General features: G+C 40.5%; 1 protein-coding gene across 1 annotated transcript in view; it reads left to right on the top strand.

Moving 5' to 3' along the window:
• LOC120986063 (alpha-1A adrenergic receptor-like) overlaps positions 1–16,067 on the top strand; it is a 60,348-nt gene extending 44,281 nt beyond the window's left edge. The window contains exon 2 of the mRNA XM_040414379.1: positions 15,553–16,067. Within this exon, the coding sequence (XP_040270313.1) occupies positions 15,553–16,067 (515 nt within the window). The remainder of the gene's footprint in view (positions 1–15,552) is intronic.
• The last annotated feature ends 4,305 nt before the right edge of the window (positions 16,068–20,372 follow it).

The raw sequence follows: 20,372 nt of genomic DNA, 5'->3' as shown, positions 1-20,372 counted from the left end.
ACCCGCCTCGATAGGGACGACCCCACCTGGAACCTTTCCCTTATAGGGGCCTAGTCCCTAAACATATCCCTCAATCTCATGTCATCCTTTGGTTCACAAGTAAAATACAAAATGCTCAGCTATGCATATTGTCAGGGGAAAATTAAAATGATGTACAAAAATAGCCAGCACTATTCCAAATATCAAGGGAGTAGGTCAGGAAATGGTTTGGAGGTCTAGACAGCAAAAGGCTGAATGATTCTATGCTCCCTGTGTATGAGTGGTTTGCTGAATGGAAAATTAATCTAGCCACACTTTGATAAGTGAGCACATATCAGTTTAAGCTCATATTGTTAGACAACGATTAGACCAGGGCCACACAGTATCTTTCAGCATATGACATCAAGTCTCAGACAAATAATGCAGTCAAGGTAGTTGTACAATTTGTTTGCAACTTGTTGTACAACTATTTTAGAATTTCAGTTTGGCTATAAAAAAACAACCACATTTTGGGCTGGTCACAAGCAGTAGCATGCAGCTTCCATTGTGGTCTATGATAGCAAAATCACGCGCAACTTAAGACCTGTGGCCAAAAGTTCAACAAGTTTGGATTTTCTGGCCATGGTTGTGCCACAGTCTCTGCATGTTGAATGCCTCCAAAAATTCTCTTTGACAATCATCAGATGCAATGTCACAATGCCAAATTGCACTCCTTGTGCTGTATGGCCAGAGCTAGCATGCAAGCCCTAGCCTAAGAGCATGGTCACAAGCAGACCTGTTGTAGAAGTTCCTCTGACTGTGCCATATGTGTGAATAGGGGTTCTTAACACATGCTGCAGAAATTATTCCATTCAGGTGTATGGAACACCTTCTCTGCAAAAAAATCTGCCACATGTGACCATACCTTAAATAATATTGCTGGAAACTAGTTCTTTTGCCAGAAGATTTTATAAAGGCATGCACTCAAGAGTTCTGGTATCAAAAAGTCACAAAATAAGCCATATTTATCAATTGTAACTTTTTATTTATTTTTTTGAGTTTCGAACTCTGTGTCAATCTTATCAGTAAAGAGGTAACATAAAAAGTGGAGTAACATCACAAGACAGGCATGTTCCACTTAAAGATGCGTCAAATGTTTGAAACATTGTGTAACGTGATAAATTTGGTGCAAATCATGGCAACACAGACTCCTGCAAAATTGACTTTCAAAATTCTCTCCATGATAAATTCCTCCCATCGATATTCCTCTCAATAGATTCTTGTGGAAAAAGATTCAGGATAACTTGTTCTTTATTCATTTAATCTCTGTTCACTGTGGGCTTCAAAATCCAGTTTGCATGCTATCCACAAAAAAATGCTGATCAGACGTGGATTGAAAATGCGGTCGTGTGAATGTAGGTATTGTTACTAGCTGTTTAGCATTATGCAGGAGGAGATCTATCACTACATAAGGAAACGTTTTGGCCGGCACGCAAGGTGGACTACTCCTGAGTTTGCAGGTGAAAAGGGGGCGGTGCAGAGGAGGAGCTAGGGCAGGTAGTGGTGGCACCAAGGGACAGGTAGTCGGAGGGACTAGGAACAGGGCATGAGGCCTAATTCAGATTGTTGCTATGGGGCCCAATAATTTCTGGTTTTAATCAGTGACTGACAGCCATCTCTATCACTCCTCCCACTAGACTCCTATCCCTAGCAAAAAGAGAGATATGAATATGAAAATAAAATCAATTCCTACACATAGGACTACATGTACAGGGTGGGCCATTTATATGGATACACCTTAATAAAATGGGAATGGTTGGTGATATTAACTTCCTGTTTGTGGCACATTAGTATATGTGAGGGGGGAAACTTTTTAAGATGGGTGGTGACCATGGCGCCCATTTTGAAGTCGGACATTTTGAATCCAACTTTTGTTTTTTCAATAGGAAGAGGGTCATGTGACACATCACTTATTGGGAATTTCACAAGAAAAACAATGGTGTGTTTGGTTTTTTTTTTTTTTTTTTTTTTTTTTTTTTTTTATAAATATTTTATTGTTATAATACAAAAATTTAAATCCATATTACATACTTGATATTATAAATTCCATAGATCCGCCAATTCTGATCTGTAAACATAATTGACAATAATTTCATGCAAATATCCATAATATGTCAGTATTTGAAAATCAAAGGGAGGTCTCCTACTGGGGAGGGTGACAGGGCTCACCCGACATCCTAGGCTTGATAATGCAAGTGGAAAAAGCAACCCACTTAGCCCAGGTTCTCCATTCGCTACAGGGATAGGGGCCCGAAATCCAGACAGCCGCCCGGCAGCGAGCGCCGCCCGCGCACGCCCTCCCCCAGACACGGGCAAGTACGAGCGGAAGGACTGGCACTCATGTGGCCGATCGCTTTATGCTCACATGCTGCCTAAAGGCGAGCTTGCAGCGATCTTTAATCGCAGGCATTTGATAAAGCAAAAAACCAGAGAGGGGAGTCCAGCAGTCTTTTACCACAGTGGTAGAAACCCACTCGTATATTTTACTGCCTCATCCCCATATGATTAAGTCAGCTATCGGTTGCATGGTTCACCATACTTTGCGTTTATTCGCATTGATATTTCATGCGACAGAGAACTCGAACCGAGTGTCACTCAGCAATTAAAAAGGATATAAGCAAAAAACAAAGCCAGATACCTGCTCTGTCTCTTAAAATGAGCACATAGTAGCGCGCCCACCGCGTGTGTCACCTCCCTGCCCGCAATCGAGCCCCATGTCTGACGGGAAGAGCCGTATCCCGAGCCGCGCCCGATATCCGGGCACCTCCAGACCTCGAGTCACGGTCCCCTACCCATGTACCGCTCGATATTATACCTGGATAAAAAAATTTTTACCATTATTTAATACCGGGAAGTCCCCCCTCTTTCAGTCCTGGAGACCCTCCCATGCTTCCAATATACCTCCACATTCTTAATCAATATAATACATACAGAACAGCCGGACAGCTAGAATTTTCCCCAACTCACCCCATAAACCCACCCCCCCCCCCCACCTTGCAGGGAAAAAAAAGAAAAAAAAAAAAAAAAAGAAAAAGGGATCATAATTAATTAGTCGTATCCCAATCTTTCCATAAGCTATTCCACTTTAAATAGGATCCTCTTTTTTTGTACAGGATCTTCTCGTAACTTTTCACTTTCTCTACCAAGCCCAGCCAGTTATTACAGTCTGGGGCGGAAGAACAAAACCAGGATCTAGAAATCAGGAGCCTAGCTAAGAACATCACCTTAGTCAACAAATGGCTTTTTATGGGTTGATAATTAACCTCAGATAAATCTCCCAGGACCCATATCCTGGGAGACAAGGGAACCACAATTCTAAGTTTACTCGCCAGGTTCTTTTGGACCATGCTCCAATAACTACTCACCATTGGGCAGTCCCAGAACAGATGTAGATGATCTGCCTCGGGCTCGCCACAACGGGGGCAGTCAGAGGAAGCCCTGAGTCCTCTTCTATATAACCATATGGGTGTTACATAAATTTTGTGCAAAATATTAAATTGTACAACAGTGTGGTTAAAATTATGTGAAACCAATTTTAAACTTTCCCCTATATTCTCCCAGTTAGGAGGGCCTGCCTCTGAAAGGAGAGAAGACCAGGCTCTCTGTCCCGGAGAGAAAACATCCAAAAAAAAATTATCCATTAAGTGTCTGTAACAGTGAGATAGTTTAATTCTCGTGACAATTTTCTTACAAATTAAGTCCTGTAAAAATACAGAAGTATCTATAATAAAAAGGTGACTATTCAAAGTATTAGAAAGTGCTGACCTCAGTTGGAAATATGCATACCAAGCCACCTCGCCTAAATTTGCCCTTAGTTCCATAAGGGGCAAAATTTGTCCTCCACTAACTACTTGATGTAAGTATTGCACATTTTTGGTCCTCCAGTACTGGCGGCAACTTAAGTCTTTTAAATTAAGAAGTTTTTGGTTATGCCATAATGGGGTGCAGATAAGCGATGCCTTAACTCCACACCAGCTCCTTATGGCCGACCAAGTCTTTATAGCCATTCTGCAGAACAGTGTAAACCCTCTTATAGAATTTGACAAATAATCAGATTCCAGTACGGTAAAAAAATCGGAAAAACCTGCATCTTTCACCACTTTACTGCAGAAGGGGCTATTTTCCCAATCATTAAAAAGGCAGAGTTGGGAGGCCACAAAGTAGCCCCTAAAATAGGGGAGGTTAAGACCTCCCCGATTGTAGGGCATAGAAAAATAGAGTGCCTTCAATCTCACGCGCTTCCTCCCCCATAATAAATCATTGAGCACCCGCTCTATCAATCTAAAGTGTTTATCTGTAATCCATATAGGCGAGTTGCGCAAGACATAAAGAACCTGGGGAAGCACTACCATTTTTATTATTGAAATTCTATCCGCTCTTGCTAGAAGAATTTTTTGCCATATCTTAATTTTTGCTCTTAACTTTACTAACAAAGGAATTAGGTTAAGTTGTAAATATTCTTGAGGTTTAGCAGAAACTGTTATCCCCAGGTACTTTATTGAATCAGAGATCATTACCTGATTATTAAGTTCGCCTCGCAACTCATCTATAGGAAGAAGGACGGTCTTATCCCAGTTGATCTCAAGTCCAGATAACTCGGAGAAGTGGCCAACCAAGTCCATTATACGAGGAAGAGTCGTATCTGTTTGATGGATGAAAACCAGGATATCATCTGCGTAAAGAGATACGCGGTCATGCTGCCCCATTATGCCAAAACCAACCAACCAATAATGGTGTGCTTGGTTTTAACGTAACTTTATTCTTTCATGAGTTATTTACAAGTTTCTGACCACTTATAAAATGTGTTCAATGTGCTGCCCATTGTGTTGGATTGTCAATGCAACCCTCTTCTCCCACTCTTCACACACTGATAGTTAACACCGCAGGAGAAATGCTAGCAAAGGCTTCCAGTATCCGTAGTTTCAGGTGCTGCACATCTCGTATCTTCACAGCATAGACAATTGCCTTTAGATGATACGAGATGTGCGGCACCTGAAACTACGGATACTGGAAGCCTGTGCTAGCATTTCTCCTGCGGTGTTGCTATCAGTGTGTGAAGAGTGGGAGAAGAGGGTTGCATTGACAATCCAACACAATGGGCAGCACATTGAACACATTTTATAAGTGGTCAGAAACTTGTAAATAACTCATGAAAGAATAAAGTTACGTTAAAACCAAGCACACCATTGTTTTTCTTGTGAAATTCCCAATAAGTTTGATGTGTCACATGACCCTCTTACTATTGAAAAAACAAAAGTTGGATTCAAAATGGCCGACTTCAAAATGGCCGCCATAGTCACCACCCATCTTGAAAAGTTTCCCCCCTCACATATACTAATGTGCCACAAACAGGAAGTTAATATCACCAACCATTCCAATTTTATTAAGGTGTATCCATATAAATGGCCCACCCTGTACAATGGGACAGGTTCTTTTCAGTGCTGCATGGCCTTCAGTGCTTTGTGACTCTATTTAAACTGTTGGCTATAGACGAGGTAACTCTTCAGATGATGAAGTATTGCAATGTGATAGTACAAATGGGTGCTGTTTTATTAGAGCTTTGTCATTTCTCAGGCATATGTTAGATAATAATTTAGGATGATGACAATGATGATTATTATTAGTTAAAGAGGTTTCAAAAAGTGGACAGTCCCTGGCATGTCATCCACTTTCATGATATTATAGTGTTGTGAAGTCGATTCTTATCTCATATTTCATGTTTGTTTTACCATATTTCCAGAGTTCTGCATTGTAGCAGACAAGGTAGCTAGTGATTGATCTTTACATCTGTACAAGCAAAGACTGACAGCAACAACTTTTTGTCTCTTCTAAGCAATGCAAAATGAAACTCCTCAGCCATTAATACATTAATGTAAAAGATTGCTTAGTACTATACATGTGTCTTCCACAGGTAATTTATAAAATAAGGGGCTGCATTGTGTGATGAACATTAAATCCATCTTGAAATGTCAGATCTGTCAAATCAAGAAATTACTGTATGGATCCTATAGTAATGCAAAATAAATTATGTTTGGCAAGCTATGTTTGGAATGTGGGAGCCTTATGGGGTCAGGGCAAAAATAGAAAATATTGTGTCTGACATTAGAGGTTAGTGTTATATGTGTATATAGATGGATTAGCCATAACCTTAACTTTGTGTAGGTTCCCCTTGTGTTGCAAAATACTCACTTTTGCAAAAATCCTCGCCCGCATATTTTCTGGTGGATTTTTGCACCATGTGTGAAGCCACCCTTTTTTTTTTCTTTTTGTAAGGAAAGCTAATTTGCATATCTATTTCCCCAAAAACCTGCAAGAGTGTTGCCTAGCCGATAAGACTGCTCACTCCAATTAGGCAGGAGAAACAGCTATTATCCAAGTAATTCCTCAAAGCCTGTTTAATAGGTCAAATATTGACTTATAGGATAGCTACCTTACATGTGGTGGAAGAAGATGCTTAGCTTTCTTTTCTTTTTCGAATGAAAGCTAATTTGCATATCTTTTTTCCCAGAAACCCAGAGGAGCATTGCCTGGCCTATAAGACACCTCACATCTCTCTCTCTCTCTCTCTCTCTCTCTCTCTCTCTCTCTCTCTCAAGTGGATTGAGATCTGGGGAATTTGGAGCTCAAGTCAACAGCTTGAACTCTGTGCCACGTTCCTCAAACCATTCCTGAACAATTTTTGCAGTGTCGCAGAGGTATTATTCTGCTGAAATAGTCCATGGCTATTAGGGAATACCACTGCCACTGCCATGAGGGAGTTATATTCAGTCTGTAGAGTGTTTAGATAGATACTATAGTATGTGTAAAATAACATCCACATAAATGCCAAGGTTTCCCAGCAGAACATCGCTCAGAGTATCTCACTGTCTCCTCCAGCTTGTGTAATTTCTATACTGCATCCTTCTCTTCCTCTGATAAGCAATGTACAAGTTCTCATGCACACATGCCTGTTGTAAATATTATTGATAGTTGACATCTTTTTATCAAAGCAAGCATTAACTGATGGGCTGGCCTTCGCTGCCTATGCAAGAGCCTTGCCGCCCATAACTTTATCAATAAAGAACCAAAAAAGAACGCCTCAATATACAATCTATACGTATGTGCAAGGGATTACAAACCATATAAACCTACAATGTTGTTGAAGAACAAACAACAAAAAGAATGCCCAAATATTCCAAAAATATAGTTTATTTAATTATAATAGACATATCATGATTTATAAAACACTAAAGATGAGTAGAGAAACAGCAGAAAGGTGGATGCCGCAATCCACTGGCCTATGCCGCTGTCACCCACCAAAAGATGGAGGACATGTCGGGTATACAGGTAGTATCTATCAAGGTGATTCTGCATGAAGCAACATTAATAATGTTGCTATTACTAAGTGTAAAACATACAGTCATCACCCTGATGCATGGCCACCAAACAGGGCTCAACTCAAAAATCAGTCAGAAGAAGATTTAAGCAAAGGCTAGAATATAGTGATAGAGGGAAAGGTTAGACCATCAAAATATAACAATTCACATAGCCTATAATAAAGAATATAGAGGAGCCCAGCAAATAACTAATGATCAAAATCAAGGCATACCACAAGACATGATGGAGGGTGGATACAGCAGGCACAGTTCAGGATAGGAACCTCGACCCGAGTTTCACCTTAGCTTTGTCGGGAGGTAAGGTAACTCAACAACATTGTAGGTTTATATGGTCCATAACTTTATCAGTTAGATTTTTTTCTATAACAATGTGCTAACTTACTCACATGTGTTCTATTATACAGTCCTGATCAAAAGTTTAAGACCACTTGAAAAATGGCAAAAAATCATATTTAGCATGGCTGGATCTTAACAAGGTTCCAAGTAGAGTTTCAACATGCAACAAGAAGAAATGGGAGTGAGACAAAACATTTTTTGAGCATTCAATTTAATGAAAACAACGAATAAACTGAAACAGGCTGTTTTTCAGCTGATCAAAAGTTTAGGACAACACCTCCAAAAAAAAAAATAAACCCCCCCCCCAAAACAGAAATCTAACTTCCAAATATGAATTCAGTAATGAGTAGCTCCGCCGTTATTGTTTATCACTTTTTTTATCACAAAATTCGTTTCGGCATGCTTGATGCAAGCGTTTCCATGAGGTGAGTGTGAACATTTCTCCAAGTGGTGAAGACGGCCGCACAAAGGCCATCTACTGTCTGGAACTGTTGTCCATTTTTGTAAACTTCCCTTGCCATCCATCCCCAAAGGTTCTCAATTGGATTTAGATCAGGGGAACATGCAGGATGGGCCAAAAGAGTGATGTTATTCTCCTGGAAGAAGTCCCTTGTCCTGCGGGCATTGTGTACTGTAGCGTTGTCCTGTTGAAAAACCCAGTCGTTACCACACAGACGAGGGCCCTCAGTCATGAGGAATGCTCTCTGCAACATCTGGACATAGCCAGCGGCCATTGGACGCCCCTGCACTTCCTGAAGCTCCATTGTTCCACTGAAGGAAAAAGCACCCCAGACCATTATGGCGCCCCCTCCACTGTGGCGCGTAGAAAACATCTTAGGTGGGATCTGCTTGTCATGCCAGTAACGTTGGAAACCATCAGGACCATCAAGGTTAAATTTTTTCTCATCAGAGAATAAAACTTTCTTCCACCTTTGAATGTCCCATGTTTGGTGCTCTCTTGCAAAGTCCAAACGAGCAGTTCTGTGGCGTTCAAGGAGACGAGGTCTTTGAAGACGTTTTTTTGTTTTTGAAGCCCTTCAGTCTCAGATGCCGCCTGATGGTTATGGGGCTGCAGTCAGCACCAGTAAGGGCCTTAAATTGGGTCGAGGATCGTCCAGTGTCTTGACGGACAGCCAATTGGATCCTCCGGCTCAGTGCTGATGAAATTTTTTTGGGTCTTCCACTTGACTTTTTTGTTCCATAACCCTCAGGATCATTTAAGAAATTCCAAATGACTATCTTACTGTGTCCCACCTCAGCAGCTATGGCGCGCTGTGAGAGACCCTGCTTATGCAGTTCAACAACCCAACCACGTTCAAAAAGGGAGAGTTTTTTTGCCTTTTCTATCACAACGTGTGACTACCTGACAGAAAATGACAATGAATCCACATCTTTGCACAGATTTGGCCTTTTAAACTCATGTGGTCCTAAAATTTGGATCAGCTGAAAAACAGCCTGTTTCAGTTTAATCGTTATTTTCAATTAATTGAATGCTCAAAAAATGTTTTGTCTCACTCTCATTTCTTCTTGTTGCATGTTGAAGCTCTACTTGGAACCTTAATAAGATCCAACAATGTAAAATATGATTTTTTGCCAAGTGGTCTTAAACTTTTGATCAGGACTGTATGTGTACTAAATATTTTTGGTAGAATGGTCAAAAAGAAGCCTCTCCTCAGTATAATACACATGAAAGCCTAGAGTTTGCAGGAAAAAAAAGAACACCTAAAGAAAGGACTGTGAGAAACATTATTCTCTGGTCTCGTAAAACCAAGATGGAACTTCTTGGGCTCAATTCTAAGCATCATGTCTAGAGGAAACCAGGCGCTGCTATTCGCATACCCAACTACCCAACACCATTCCTACAGTGAAGCATGGTGGTAGCAGCATCATGCTATGGGAGTGTTTTTCAGCTTGGACAGGGAGACTGGTCAGGGTTGGAAAAGCTGAATGGAGCAAAGTACACAGATATCCTTTATAAAAACCTGATCTAGTGCTCTGCATACCAACAAGACAATGACCCAAAGTACCCAGCACAGAAGTGGCTTAGGAACAACTCTGTCAATGTCCTTGACTGGCCCAGCCAGAGGCCTGACTTGAAACCAATCAAACATCTCTGGAGAGACCTGAAAAAGGCTGTGTCCACCGACGGTCCCCATCCAACCTAACAGAGCTTGTGAGGATCTACAGAAAATGGCAAAAAATCCCCAAATCCAAGTGAAAACCATGTGGTATCATACCCATGAAGACTGGAGGCTGTTATCACTGCCAAAGATTCTTCAACTAAGTACTGAGTAAAGGATCTGAATACTTATTTCAATGCAAGATTTTAGTTTTTCTTTTTCAATAAATTACCAAAGATTTCGAACATTCTGTTTTGAGTGCAAATTGATGGGGAAAAAATGTGAAAAAAGTGAAAGAGTCTGAAGACTTTCTGAATTCATTGAGACTAGAGGAAACACTGTACTGTATTTGCATATTTACATTTTACAGGTTGTAGCCATGGTAACCTGTATGAAAGAATCCATTGTCTACACTGCTGTCTGCATAGTAGATTTAAAGTAAAGTGCTATAATGGTTAGAGATGAAAAAAACTTTTATAATTTCACATCATAGTTTTTTTTTAATAAGCAAATTTCCTATACAAAACCCAAGACAATGGAAGCTGAAATAAGGATCTATGAAAGGAAACTGATCTGTCAGCAAACTGCTGGCAAAGTTAATTTTCACAGATTCACTCATTTGTAATCATAGATAACCCATTGTCAATATAAAGTAGCCGCTCTCATTTCTGCCTCGTCCCGGATGTACTACAGTTTGGCAGTTTCTTGCCCATGCCTCTTAATTCTGCGACCATTTTTTCCTGCTGCCATTGAGGTTGTAAGGGTAGGTTAAAACATCCGATACCTACTCCAGTAGTCTGGTCTAGCAGAGATACAGACTAACGTAGCTATCATATCCAGCAGAGCTGTATACCATTGGGCACTGCTGGAACCCTATTAATTATAATTGGATCCAGTAGCTGTACGGCATAAATGATTGCTTTTGGCCAGACAAATACAACTGCATGCAATGCTATTTGTCCATCCAAAAGCAGGCAGGGTTATTTGTCCTTCAGAAATATGGCATTTATGGGGCATTCAGCGGTTCCCAGTGTTATCCGGCTATGCCAGATATGGTAATGCTGGTAGTCTGTTCCTCTGCCGGCTTAGACTATTGAAGTTAGGTGCTAGAGGTGTGAACCTACTGAGTTCTTCTAGTCTTAGTGTAATGTAGTTCAGCTCTAGTCACTATACACTACTCACAAAAAGTTAGGAATATTTGACTTGTGGGTGATATTACAGGATGAACCTAAAATGCACTCTAACCTTTACAGGTGAACTTAATGTGACCTTCTCTAAACTTTTGAATGCACATATCCAACTATTCAGTTTTTCCGTACTTTTTGCACAACTTGCTGTTCTCTAACAAGGAGCTTAATGGCAAAATTCACAACATGTATTAGATCCTTGAATTGCCCAATAAATGTCCTGGTTCCATTAGAATTGTTATCTAAACAGTCCTGCTCATCATGCCGTTCACATTTTGACATCATGAGACCAAGACAACACCTAACCATTGATAAACAGTACCTCACCATTGTAAGGCTTCAAGCAGGATGTTCTCAGACAGAAGTGGCCACTGAGCTTAGAGTGTCACAGAGTGTCATCAGCGGGTTGCAACAGAGATACAGAGAGATTGGAAGAATCACAGTAAGCCATAGAAGTGGACGTTCTTTGGCCACATCCCACACTGATGACTCCTTCATTGTGAACAATGGCCTGCGGAACCGCATGATGAATGCCTCACAACTCCAGGCAGATTTAAGGGAGCTGAGAGGCATCCAAGTGTCACGTCAGATCATTCGAAACCGTTCACTAATGAAAGTTGGTTCATGCTGAGCAAAAATGATGGCCGCCAAACATGTTGGAGACGTCAAGGAGAGCGCTATGCAACAGCCGCTGTTGTCACCAGACAGGCCTTTGGTGGTGCTGGCGTTACAGTGTGGGCAGGTGTGTCTAGTCAATACAGAACTGCCCTACACTTTGTGAATGGTACAGTGACAAGCCCATACTACTTGAATAACATCATTGATCCAGTCATTGTGCCTCTGCATGAACAACACAGGGCTAATTTCATCTTCATGGACGACAAAGCGCCAGCTCTTTGAAGTCGCATCATTAGGGAATGGCTGCTGGAGACTGGGGTACCTTAAATGGAGTGACCTGCCCTTTCTCCAGACCTGAATCCCATCGAAAACTTATGGGATCAGCTGAGTCGCCGTGTAGAGGCTTGTAACTCTGTACCCTAGAACCTCAATGACCTGAGGGCCGCCCTTCAAAAAGAGTGGGATGCCATGCATCAGCAGACAAGAAGTCGACTTGTTAACAGCAGGAGACGTTGTTTTTAAGCTGTAATTCATGCTCAAGGCCACATGACAAGTTTTTCAGACATTAAGACTTTTTGTGGGGGTATGCCCACCACTGGTGTTGGCTTTTGTTTTAACCTCTTCAGCACAGGGCGTACAGGTGCGCCCTGATGTCCTGGTACTTAAGGACACAGGGCGTACCTGTACGCCCTGTGTATTTCTGATCACCGCCGCGCGGCGGGCAGTGATCGGAAGCCGGTGCCTGCTCAAATCATTAAGCAGGCACCTCGGCTAAATGCACGGGTAGATCCCGTGACCCCCCCATGTCAGCGATCGCCGCAAACCGCAGGTCAATTCAGACCTGCGGTTTGCGGCTTTTACCAATTGCGGTGGCAGCGGTGCCATCGGGTCCCCTTCCGGTGACGAGCCTGTGAGATCCAGCCCCCTGGATCTCGCAGGCCGGAAGCTGTATGAGTAATGCACACAGTATTACTCATACAGCCAATGCATTCCAATACAGAGGTATTGGAATGTCCAAAAAACAAAGAGGTTGATTCCAGCTTTTGACGTATAAAAAGTATTCTTTATTCGGCTTGCAGTATTAAGATCCAACAAATGTCACATGGAGAGACACAGATAGATTGTGACGCGTTTCGGGCTATGGTATTGAGCCCTTCATCAAGACAATACAAAGTGTACTAAAAACAAGTGCTTTATATACAACACAAATGGGCTCCTCCTCCTTCTCTAATTGGATGAAGGCTGCGTCCCAGACCCAGGTGCTCCCAGATTAGGAAAACCCTCCCAGCAATACGTTGGTGGGGACGCAGCAATTCAAAGAATTACACATTCAGAAACATATACTGGTGCACTACATATACTGCAAGGTTAAATCATGCTTTCTGTTCAAACCCTTCGGTATACAAGTATCTAAAATGAATGTATCGACCGGCTCTTCAAAATGATCACATGACCTAACCCCTCAGATGAACACCATAAAAAAAATAAAAAATGTGCTAAATAAACCATTTTTTGTCACCTTACAACACAAAAAGTGTAATAGAAAGCGATCAAAAAGTCATATGCACCCCAAAATAGTCCCAATCAAACCGTCATCTCATCCCACAAAAATCATACCCTACCCAAGATAATTGCCCAAAAACTTAAAAAAAACTATGGATCTCAGACTATGGAAACACTAAAACATGATTTTTTTTTTTGTTTCAAAAATGAAATCATTGTGCAAAACTTACATAAATAAAAAAAAGTATACATATTAGGTATCGCCGCGTCCGTAATAAGTTACTCTATAAAAATATCACATGACCTAACCCCTCAGGTGGACACCGTAAAAAAATAAAAACGGTGTAAAAAAGGCCTTTTTTGTCATCTTATATCACAAAAAGTGTAATAGCAAGCGATCAAAAAGTCATATGCACCCCAAAATAGGCCTAATCAAACCGTCATCTCATCCCGCAAAAAATTAGACCCTAGCTAAGATAATCGCCCAAAAACTGAAAAAACTATGGCTCTCAGACTATGGAGACACTAAAACAGGATTTTTTTTGTTTCAAAAATGAAATCATTGTGTAAAACTTACATAAATAAAAAAATTGTATACATATTAGGTATCGCCGCATCCGTGACAACCTGCCCTATAAAAATACACATGATCTAACCTGTCAGATGAATGTTGTAAATAACAAAACAAAAAAACGGTGCCAAAACAGCTATTTCTTGTTACCTTGCCTCACAAAAAGTGTAATATAGAGCAACCAAAAATCATATGTACCCTAAACTAGTACCAACAAAACTTCCACCCTATCCCGTAGTTTCTAAAATGGGGTCACTTTTTTGGAGTTTCTACTCTAGGGGTGCATCAGGGGGGCTTCAAATGGGACATGGTGTCAAAAAACTAGTCAAGCAAAATCTGCCTTCCAAAATCCGTATGGCATTCCTTTCCTTCTGCGCCCTGCCGTGTGCCGTACAGCAGTTTACGACCACATATGGGGTGTTTATGTAAACTACAGAATCAGGGACATAAATATTAAGTTTTGTTTGGCTGTTAACCCTTGCTTTGTAACTGGAAAAAAAATATTAAAATGGAAAATCTGTCAAAAAAGTAAAATTTTTAAATTGTATCTCTATTTTCCATTAATTCTTGTGGAACACCTAAAGGGTTAACAACATTTGTAAAATCAGTTTTGAATACCTTGAGGGGTGTAGTTTCTAGAATGGTGTCATTTTTGGGTGGTTTCTACTATGTAAGCCTCACAAAGTGACTTCAGATCTGAACTGGCCCTTAAAAAGTTGGTTTTTGAAAATTTCTGAGAACTTCTAAGCCTTGTAACGTCCCCCAAAAATAAAATGTCATTCCCAAAATGATTCAAACATAAAGTAGACATATGGGGAATGTAAAGTAATAACTATTTTTGTAGGTATTACTATGTATTATAGAAGTAGAGAAATCTAAACTTGGAAATTTGCAAATTTTCCCAAATTTTTGGCAAATTGTTTTTTTTTTTTACTCCATTTTACCATTGTCACGAAGTACAATATGTGCCGAAAAAACAATCTCAGAATGGCCTGGATAAGTCAAAGCGTTTTAAAGTTATCACCACTTAAAGTGACACTGGTCAGATTTGCAAAAAATGGCCTGGTCCTTAAGGTGAAATAAGGCTGGGTCCTTTAGGAGTTAATAAATAGTTTGAGATGAGGAAATCACCATTACATGCTTCTTCTTAAATGTCCTACTTTCATGATATAATATCACCGTTTTACGCTTTCCATAAATTTCTCCCGACAGTCAAATATCTCTAACTTTTTATGAATAGTGTACTGTACATTTGGGCATGGTCTGTTTAGTAGATTGAGTATGCAATGGACATAGAGAAACATACTGATAGAGAATTGGTTTGGAGATTTACAGTCAAGAAAATCTCCAACTATGGCAGAGGAATTCAGATGCTTCTTAAGGCCCCTTTCAGTTTAAGAATCAGTGCCCAAGCTCAAGGACTCGTGCTGTTAACATTTTATGGCTTACCACTGTGACATGTCAATGTGGATTTTCACTTTAAACAAAATGTCCAGACTGAATGTGAGCTATAAAACCAAGTGATCTACATTTTAAAGCAACATTATAGGACAAACTGTTACACCATGTTTTGACTAGTGCAGGATCATAGGAAGCAGTGCATAACTTAAAGAACACCAAAAATAGAAGTCATGCACCGCATCTTCAGGACCATAATAGGTAGGACATAGTGTATAATTTTTTTTCTGCGAGTGTTCTTTTAACTTTTAAATTTTCTTGGACAAAAATATAGAAAATATTTCCCCAAAATTCAGTAAATGTATACATCTGTTTACTTTACATTGTGGCATAGTAATGCTGACTGGATTTTGTTTCTTTTATAGGTTCCTTGTACCCTTCAGCCAAACCATCTGTGACCATTTTCAAAATAACTTTTTGGCTGGGTTATTTTAACAGCTGCATCAACCCAGTTATCTACCCTTGTTCCAGCCGTGAGTTTAGGAAAGCCTTTCAGAACATTCTGCATGGCCGCTGCTCTCATAGGAGACAGGCTTCAAGTAAATTCTCATCAGGATACATCTTAAGCAGCCCAGTGCATCGAAGTCCAGAGGAGCAAAGAGATGTTGTGAGAATCCCAGTAGGTTCTGGAGAGACATTCTACAAGATCACAAAGTCTGATGGAGTCTGTGAATGGAAATACTTTTCACCAGTACCAAGTCCATCTTCTCCATATGGACCACCAAAGGACTTCTCAAACCGTTCAACTGCCAGGGTGAGCAGTAAGTCAATTTTACGGGCCTGCTGTTGCATTGGCACAGAGCAAATACGCACATGCCACAATATTCCAACTATTAAAATACATACAATCTCGACAAGTGAAAATGGAGAACCTGTCTGAGTATAGGAAGACAAAACTATTGCAGTAAATTCCAATACTTGTTGACGTGCTGCATGTGGAATGGAGGTGACCATGCATTTCTGTTCAATCTGAATGTGCAAGTTCACAGGTTTGATTCCTGTCAGCACCATTTACATTCCATTGTATCTGAGCCTCATTTTAACCCTTGACTCGACTTTTTTTTTACTCTCAACATGTTGAACCTCGACTCATGTGAACAATGCTGCTAAAATTGCACTTAAGATGTGGATGCATGGAATATAAACTTGCCTAAAAAAGCCTCCATGGTGCTATGTAAATCCCAAATAAACCCATCTGGAAATGGCGAATCAAACTAACTGCCTGATGCTGTTCTATTTATCTCCAATTTGTGCAGAATTGACATGTGCTGAGCACTCTCTACAGGTGGAAAATATCCAAATCTAGATCTGGATTTCTAAATTCCCATCTGCAGTTCACTTGCAATAAACACAATCGTAAACAAGGGTGTAATTGGTTATTTCAGCCAAAATTCTGTATCCTTAGCATCACAAGGTTGTCATTAGTAGTAGTAGCTGTTCTTAATTTTTAGAGAGACTTTAGAGTTCATCATTTAGACACTTTCTAAATCCCCTATATGAAAGAAGAAGTACAACTTCTTACATAGAGTATGGTTTTTAGACTGGCAGAGAACTGGAGAATGGCCAATTACTTACTCATCTTTGTTTTTGTAAAGACTGCCTTTTTGGTCATATTAGTTGATAGCATTATCCATTCTTGCTGCACACTTGTTTTGGGAAACTGGAGAGGGAGGAGCATAAACACCACTTGCGACTAAATTTTGTCGCAATGGCAATTTAAAATATTTGTTATAGTATTTTGGTGGTTCAGGTTAAGGTCCATTTACACAGGCCAGTAATTGGCAGAATGAACATTCATATGAAAGTTCATTTCCAATCATTGTGCATGTAAACATGTCTGCCTTTTGGAGATCATTTAATCTTCAACTTGCTTAAGGAATTTGGCCACTTTCTGGTTATTGTTGACCAGTGTGTATGTAAGATGACCATATGCCACTAATATAGCCTTTGTTGAAATTCTACACCATTTTCTATATTTCATAAGGTACACAAAGTCTTTTGTGCTGTCCACACAGAGGTCTTGTCTATAAAATGGCTGCTGATGGAGGGTCATGTGACCAGGAAAATCATATCCTCCATTCAGATACTGTCACGGATGATGTTACAGATAGCTGGAACTAATGAATAAACGTCAGACTGGCTTGATCCCAAACTAAGGAGCATATAGGTGATCCCTATAAAACCCTAAGAGCTCTCCCTGACTGCTATGCCCATGCAAGGGTCTCAATGGTAGACGATTGCATGCCCACGTACCTAGACTGTGTGACACCTGAAAACCCTATAATAGTGAGGGGACACGACCACCGGCTCCCTGCACTTAATACGGAAGGAGTCAGGGTCACCTAGAATCAAGCCAGCAAGGAAACACAATACATGAAAACACTTATCTGAGTAAACAGCAGCAGCAGCCTCCAGCAGTGAACACTTCATCCAGGAAGTAGTATAAACCGCAAAGTGAGGCAGTATGGGAGGGAATATAAAAGGGAGACAATTAGTCTAAATAGGTGACACCTGGGAGAAGGAAAGGAGATGACGAAGTGAAACCAAAACAAAGAACATCATGCAAGAGGTAGAGAAGGACATCTGCCAGACCTTCTCACAGAACTGGCGGTGACAGATACACTGCCCCTGCCATCTGCACTTGTTCTGTTTGGAGTTTAGTGCAGGTACAGCGTGTGTGAATGAAGGAGACATCACATGGGGGTGGTTTGCTTTGTAACATGATCTTCCATCATCAGCCATTTTATGGACAAAACCTCTGTGTCGACGGCACAAAAGACTGTGTGCACCTTATGAAATATAGAAAATGGTGCAGAGTTTCAACAAAGGCTATATTAGTGTTTTAGAATTATCTTATATACACATTGGTCAACAATAACCAGAAAGTGGCCAACCCCTTTAACTGTTCACAGTTACAGTAATTGTGACCAGGGGTGCCCAAACTTTTGCATGCCATGGCACACAGAGCTTATATAACCTGACACAGGGTCCTTATGGCTGTGAAGTATAGAGCAGGAGGCACTTTGTGTGTCACTGTATACCACACCATGGAGATACACTGACCTAAAGCAATTGTTTTCTGTCAGATTCCATATGCTTTCATGTGCTTGATCCTTTATTGAGCAGGGCTGAACTGGATGGCACTATAACCACCATTCCTCTGCTACACATAATAAAATACTCAGGTGAGAAAGTCAGAACTACATGACGCATGGTTATGGCAACTTGCAGGTCCAACTCTTAGGTACGTTTTCAGAATTTGGCTGGAAGATGGCTTTAAAAATGGCCTAATAAGTACACATGAGAATTGTTGTCTACTTTTCCAAACCTTCTGAATATCATATGATGATGAGATATGATTTCTTCTAGAAAGTCTTCTTTTGTTGTTTTTATGTCATGTCCATTTTAATTACCATAGCATCAGGAACAAGCACAGACCTTTTACGGTTATTTAAGGCTACTTTCACACTGTCGTTTTGGCTTTCCGTTTGTGAGATCCGTCATGGGCTCTCACAAGCGGTCTAAAACGGATCAGTTTTGCCCTAATGCATTCTGAATGGAAAAGGATCCGCTCAGAATGCATCAGTTTGCCTCCGATAAGTCTCCATTCCGCTCTGGAGGTGGACACCAAAACGCTGCCCGCTTGACGAAACTGAGCCAAACGGATCCGTCCTGACACACAATGTTAGTCAATGGGGACGGATCCGTTTTCTCTGACACAATCTGGCACGATAGAAAACTGATTTTTCAATGGCTATGTTACAGATAATACAAGCGGATCTGTTCATGACGGATGCATGCGGTTGTATTATTGTAACGGATCAGTTTTTGCAGATCCATGACGGATCCGCCCAAAACGCGAGTGTGAAAGTAGCCTAAGTTGTGTATAGGACATTTATTAAGAACATATGAGTTGTAATCCATTCCTACCTTAGTACCCAGCTTTACAATTTTGGTTCATAGGTTACTGGAGCTAGCTGGTGGTACTTGCTGAGAGGAAATCATCTATTGAAGATATTGTTTCTTGTTCCACTGTACATATGGGACTCAATGTGCGGGTCATAAACAGTATGTCGATAAGCTTGCATTTTGTGCAGAAGCAATTCTCAGGTCTTGTCCCTATAGTTATAATAAAATGTCATTCTATTAATTAAATATATTAGTTTTTTCCTTTGTTTTTCGTGGCTTTGGGCATGACATGTATGGATGTGCATATGTTTTTTCTCTTATGCTTTTTTTGTTCATACTTTGTTCTCTTTTTTTGAATCCTTCTGGAAAAAAAATACTTTAAAAAAGAAAATTCACAATGCATATATCACATGCAAACTATGCAAAGCAGAACCCACAGTGCAATAGGTATCAGATGTTCATCCACCTATAAGTGTTCAACTACATGGTGATCTTAGTTGTGCACCCAAGTATCCTAGTGCATCACAGTGTATCGGTACTAGTATAGAAATGAATGGGTTCGTATCACGACTTACATGTGTGCCACAACCTCGAACCCCAGCACAGCCACGATTGCGGAAAATGGGAGTCACGCTGCGTCTCCATTAATTTCTATGCTAGCACCGCCACACTGCAATTCTTGGGTGAAACATTTGTCCTGCCACCAAGATCGCCACGTAGCCGAACCCTAAGAGTCACTATTATATTACCCCCTGTTATGGAAACACTCTTCTCTGGAATTTGGGAGAGACTTCAATGGGCCTTCAAGTCTGTCAGCGTGGTTCAAATGGATTCCTTTACGATGCATCAGAGAGAAAGACATAGATACAATGTTTCCAGGTATCTTTCTTTGGGGAACAATGCCCTGCAGAGTAACGTATTGTCAACAAGCATAATTAGGCAGGATTACATTCATCAAATCAGTGTAAAGCAAAACGCATGACTAGACATGATGCAAATTACATAGGGTACAGGAAACATTGTACATATATGTCCATGCTGAAGTTCTCCTGGCCCCCAATACTATACCAATATGAACCATCCTATGGGCACAATTTATGAATTCTAAGTGACCCTAGAATAAGAAAGATGAAGGGGGATGTGAAAGATGTATTGTAAATGCAGAACTCATCCTATCAGCCCACATACCGGGTATTCCTAAAGCATTGGTATTTATATAATTAGCCTCAAGACATTTCTCCAATTCATGGGCTTCATACCCTCTACATTTTCTATA

This window comes from Bufo bufo, chromosome 1 (genome assembly GCF_905171765.1).
Source record: "Bufo bufo chromosome 1, aBufBuf1.1, whole genome shotgun sequence".
Classification (NCBI taxonomy): Eukaryota; Metazoa; Chordata; class Amphibia; order Anura; family Bufonidae; genus Bufo; species Bufo bufo.
The sequence above is the reverse complement of the archived record's forward strand: the minus strand, read 5'-3'. Positions and strand labels throughout refer to the sequence as shown.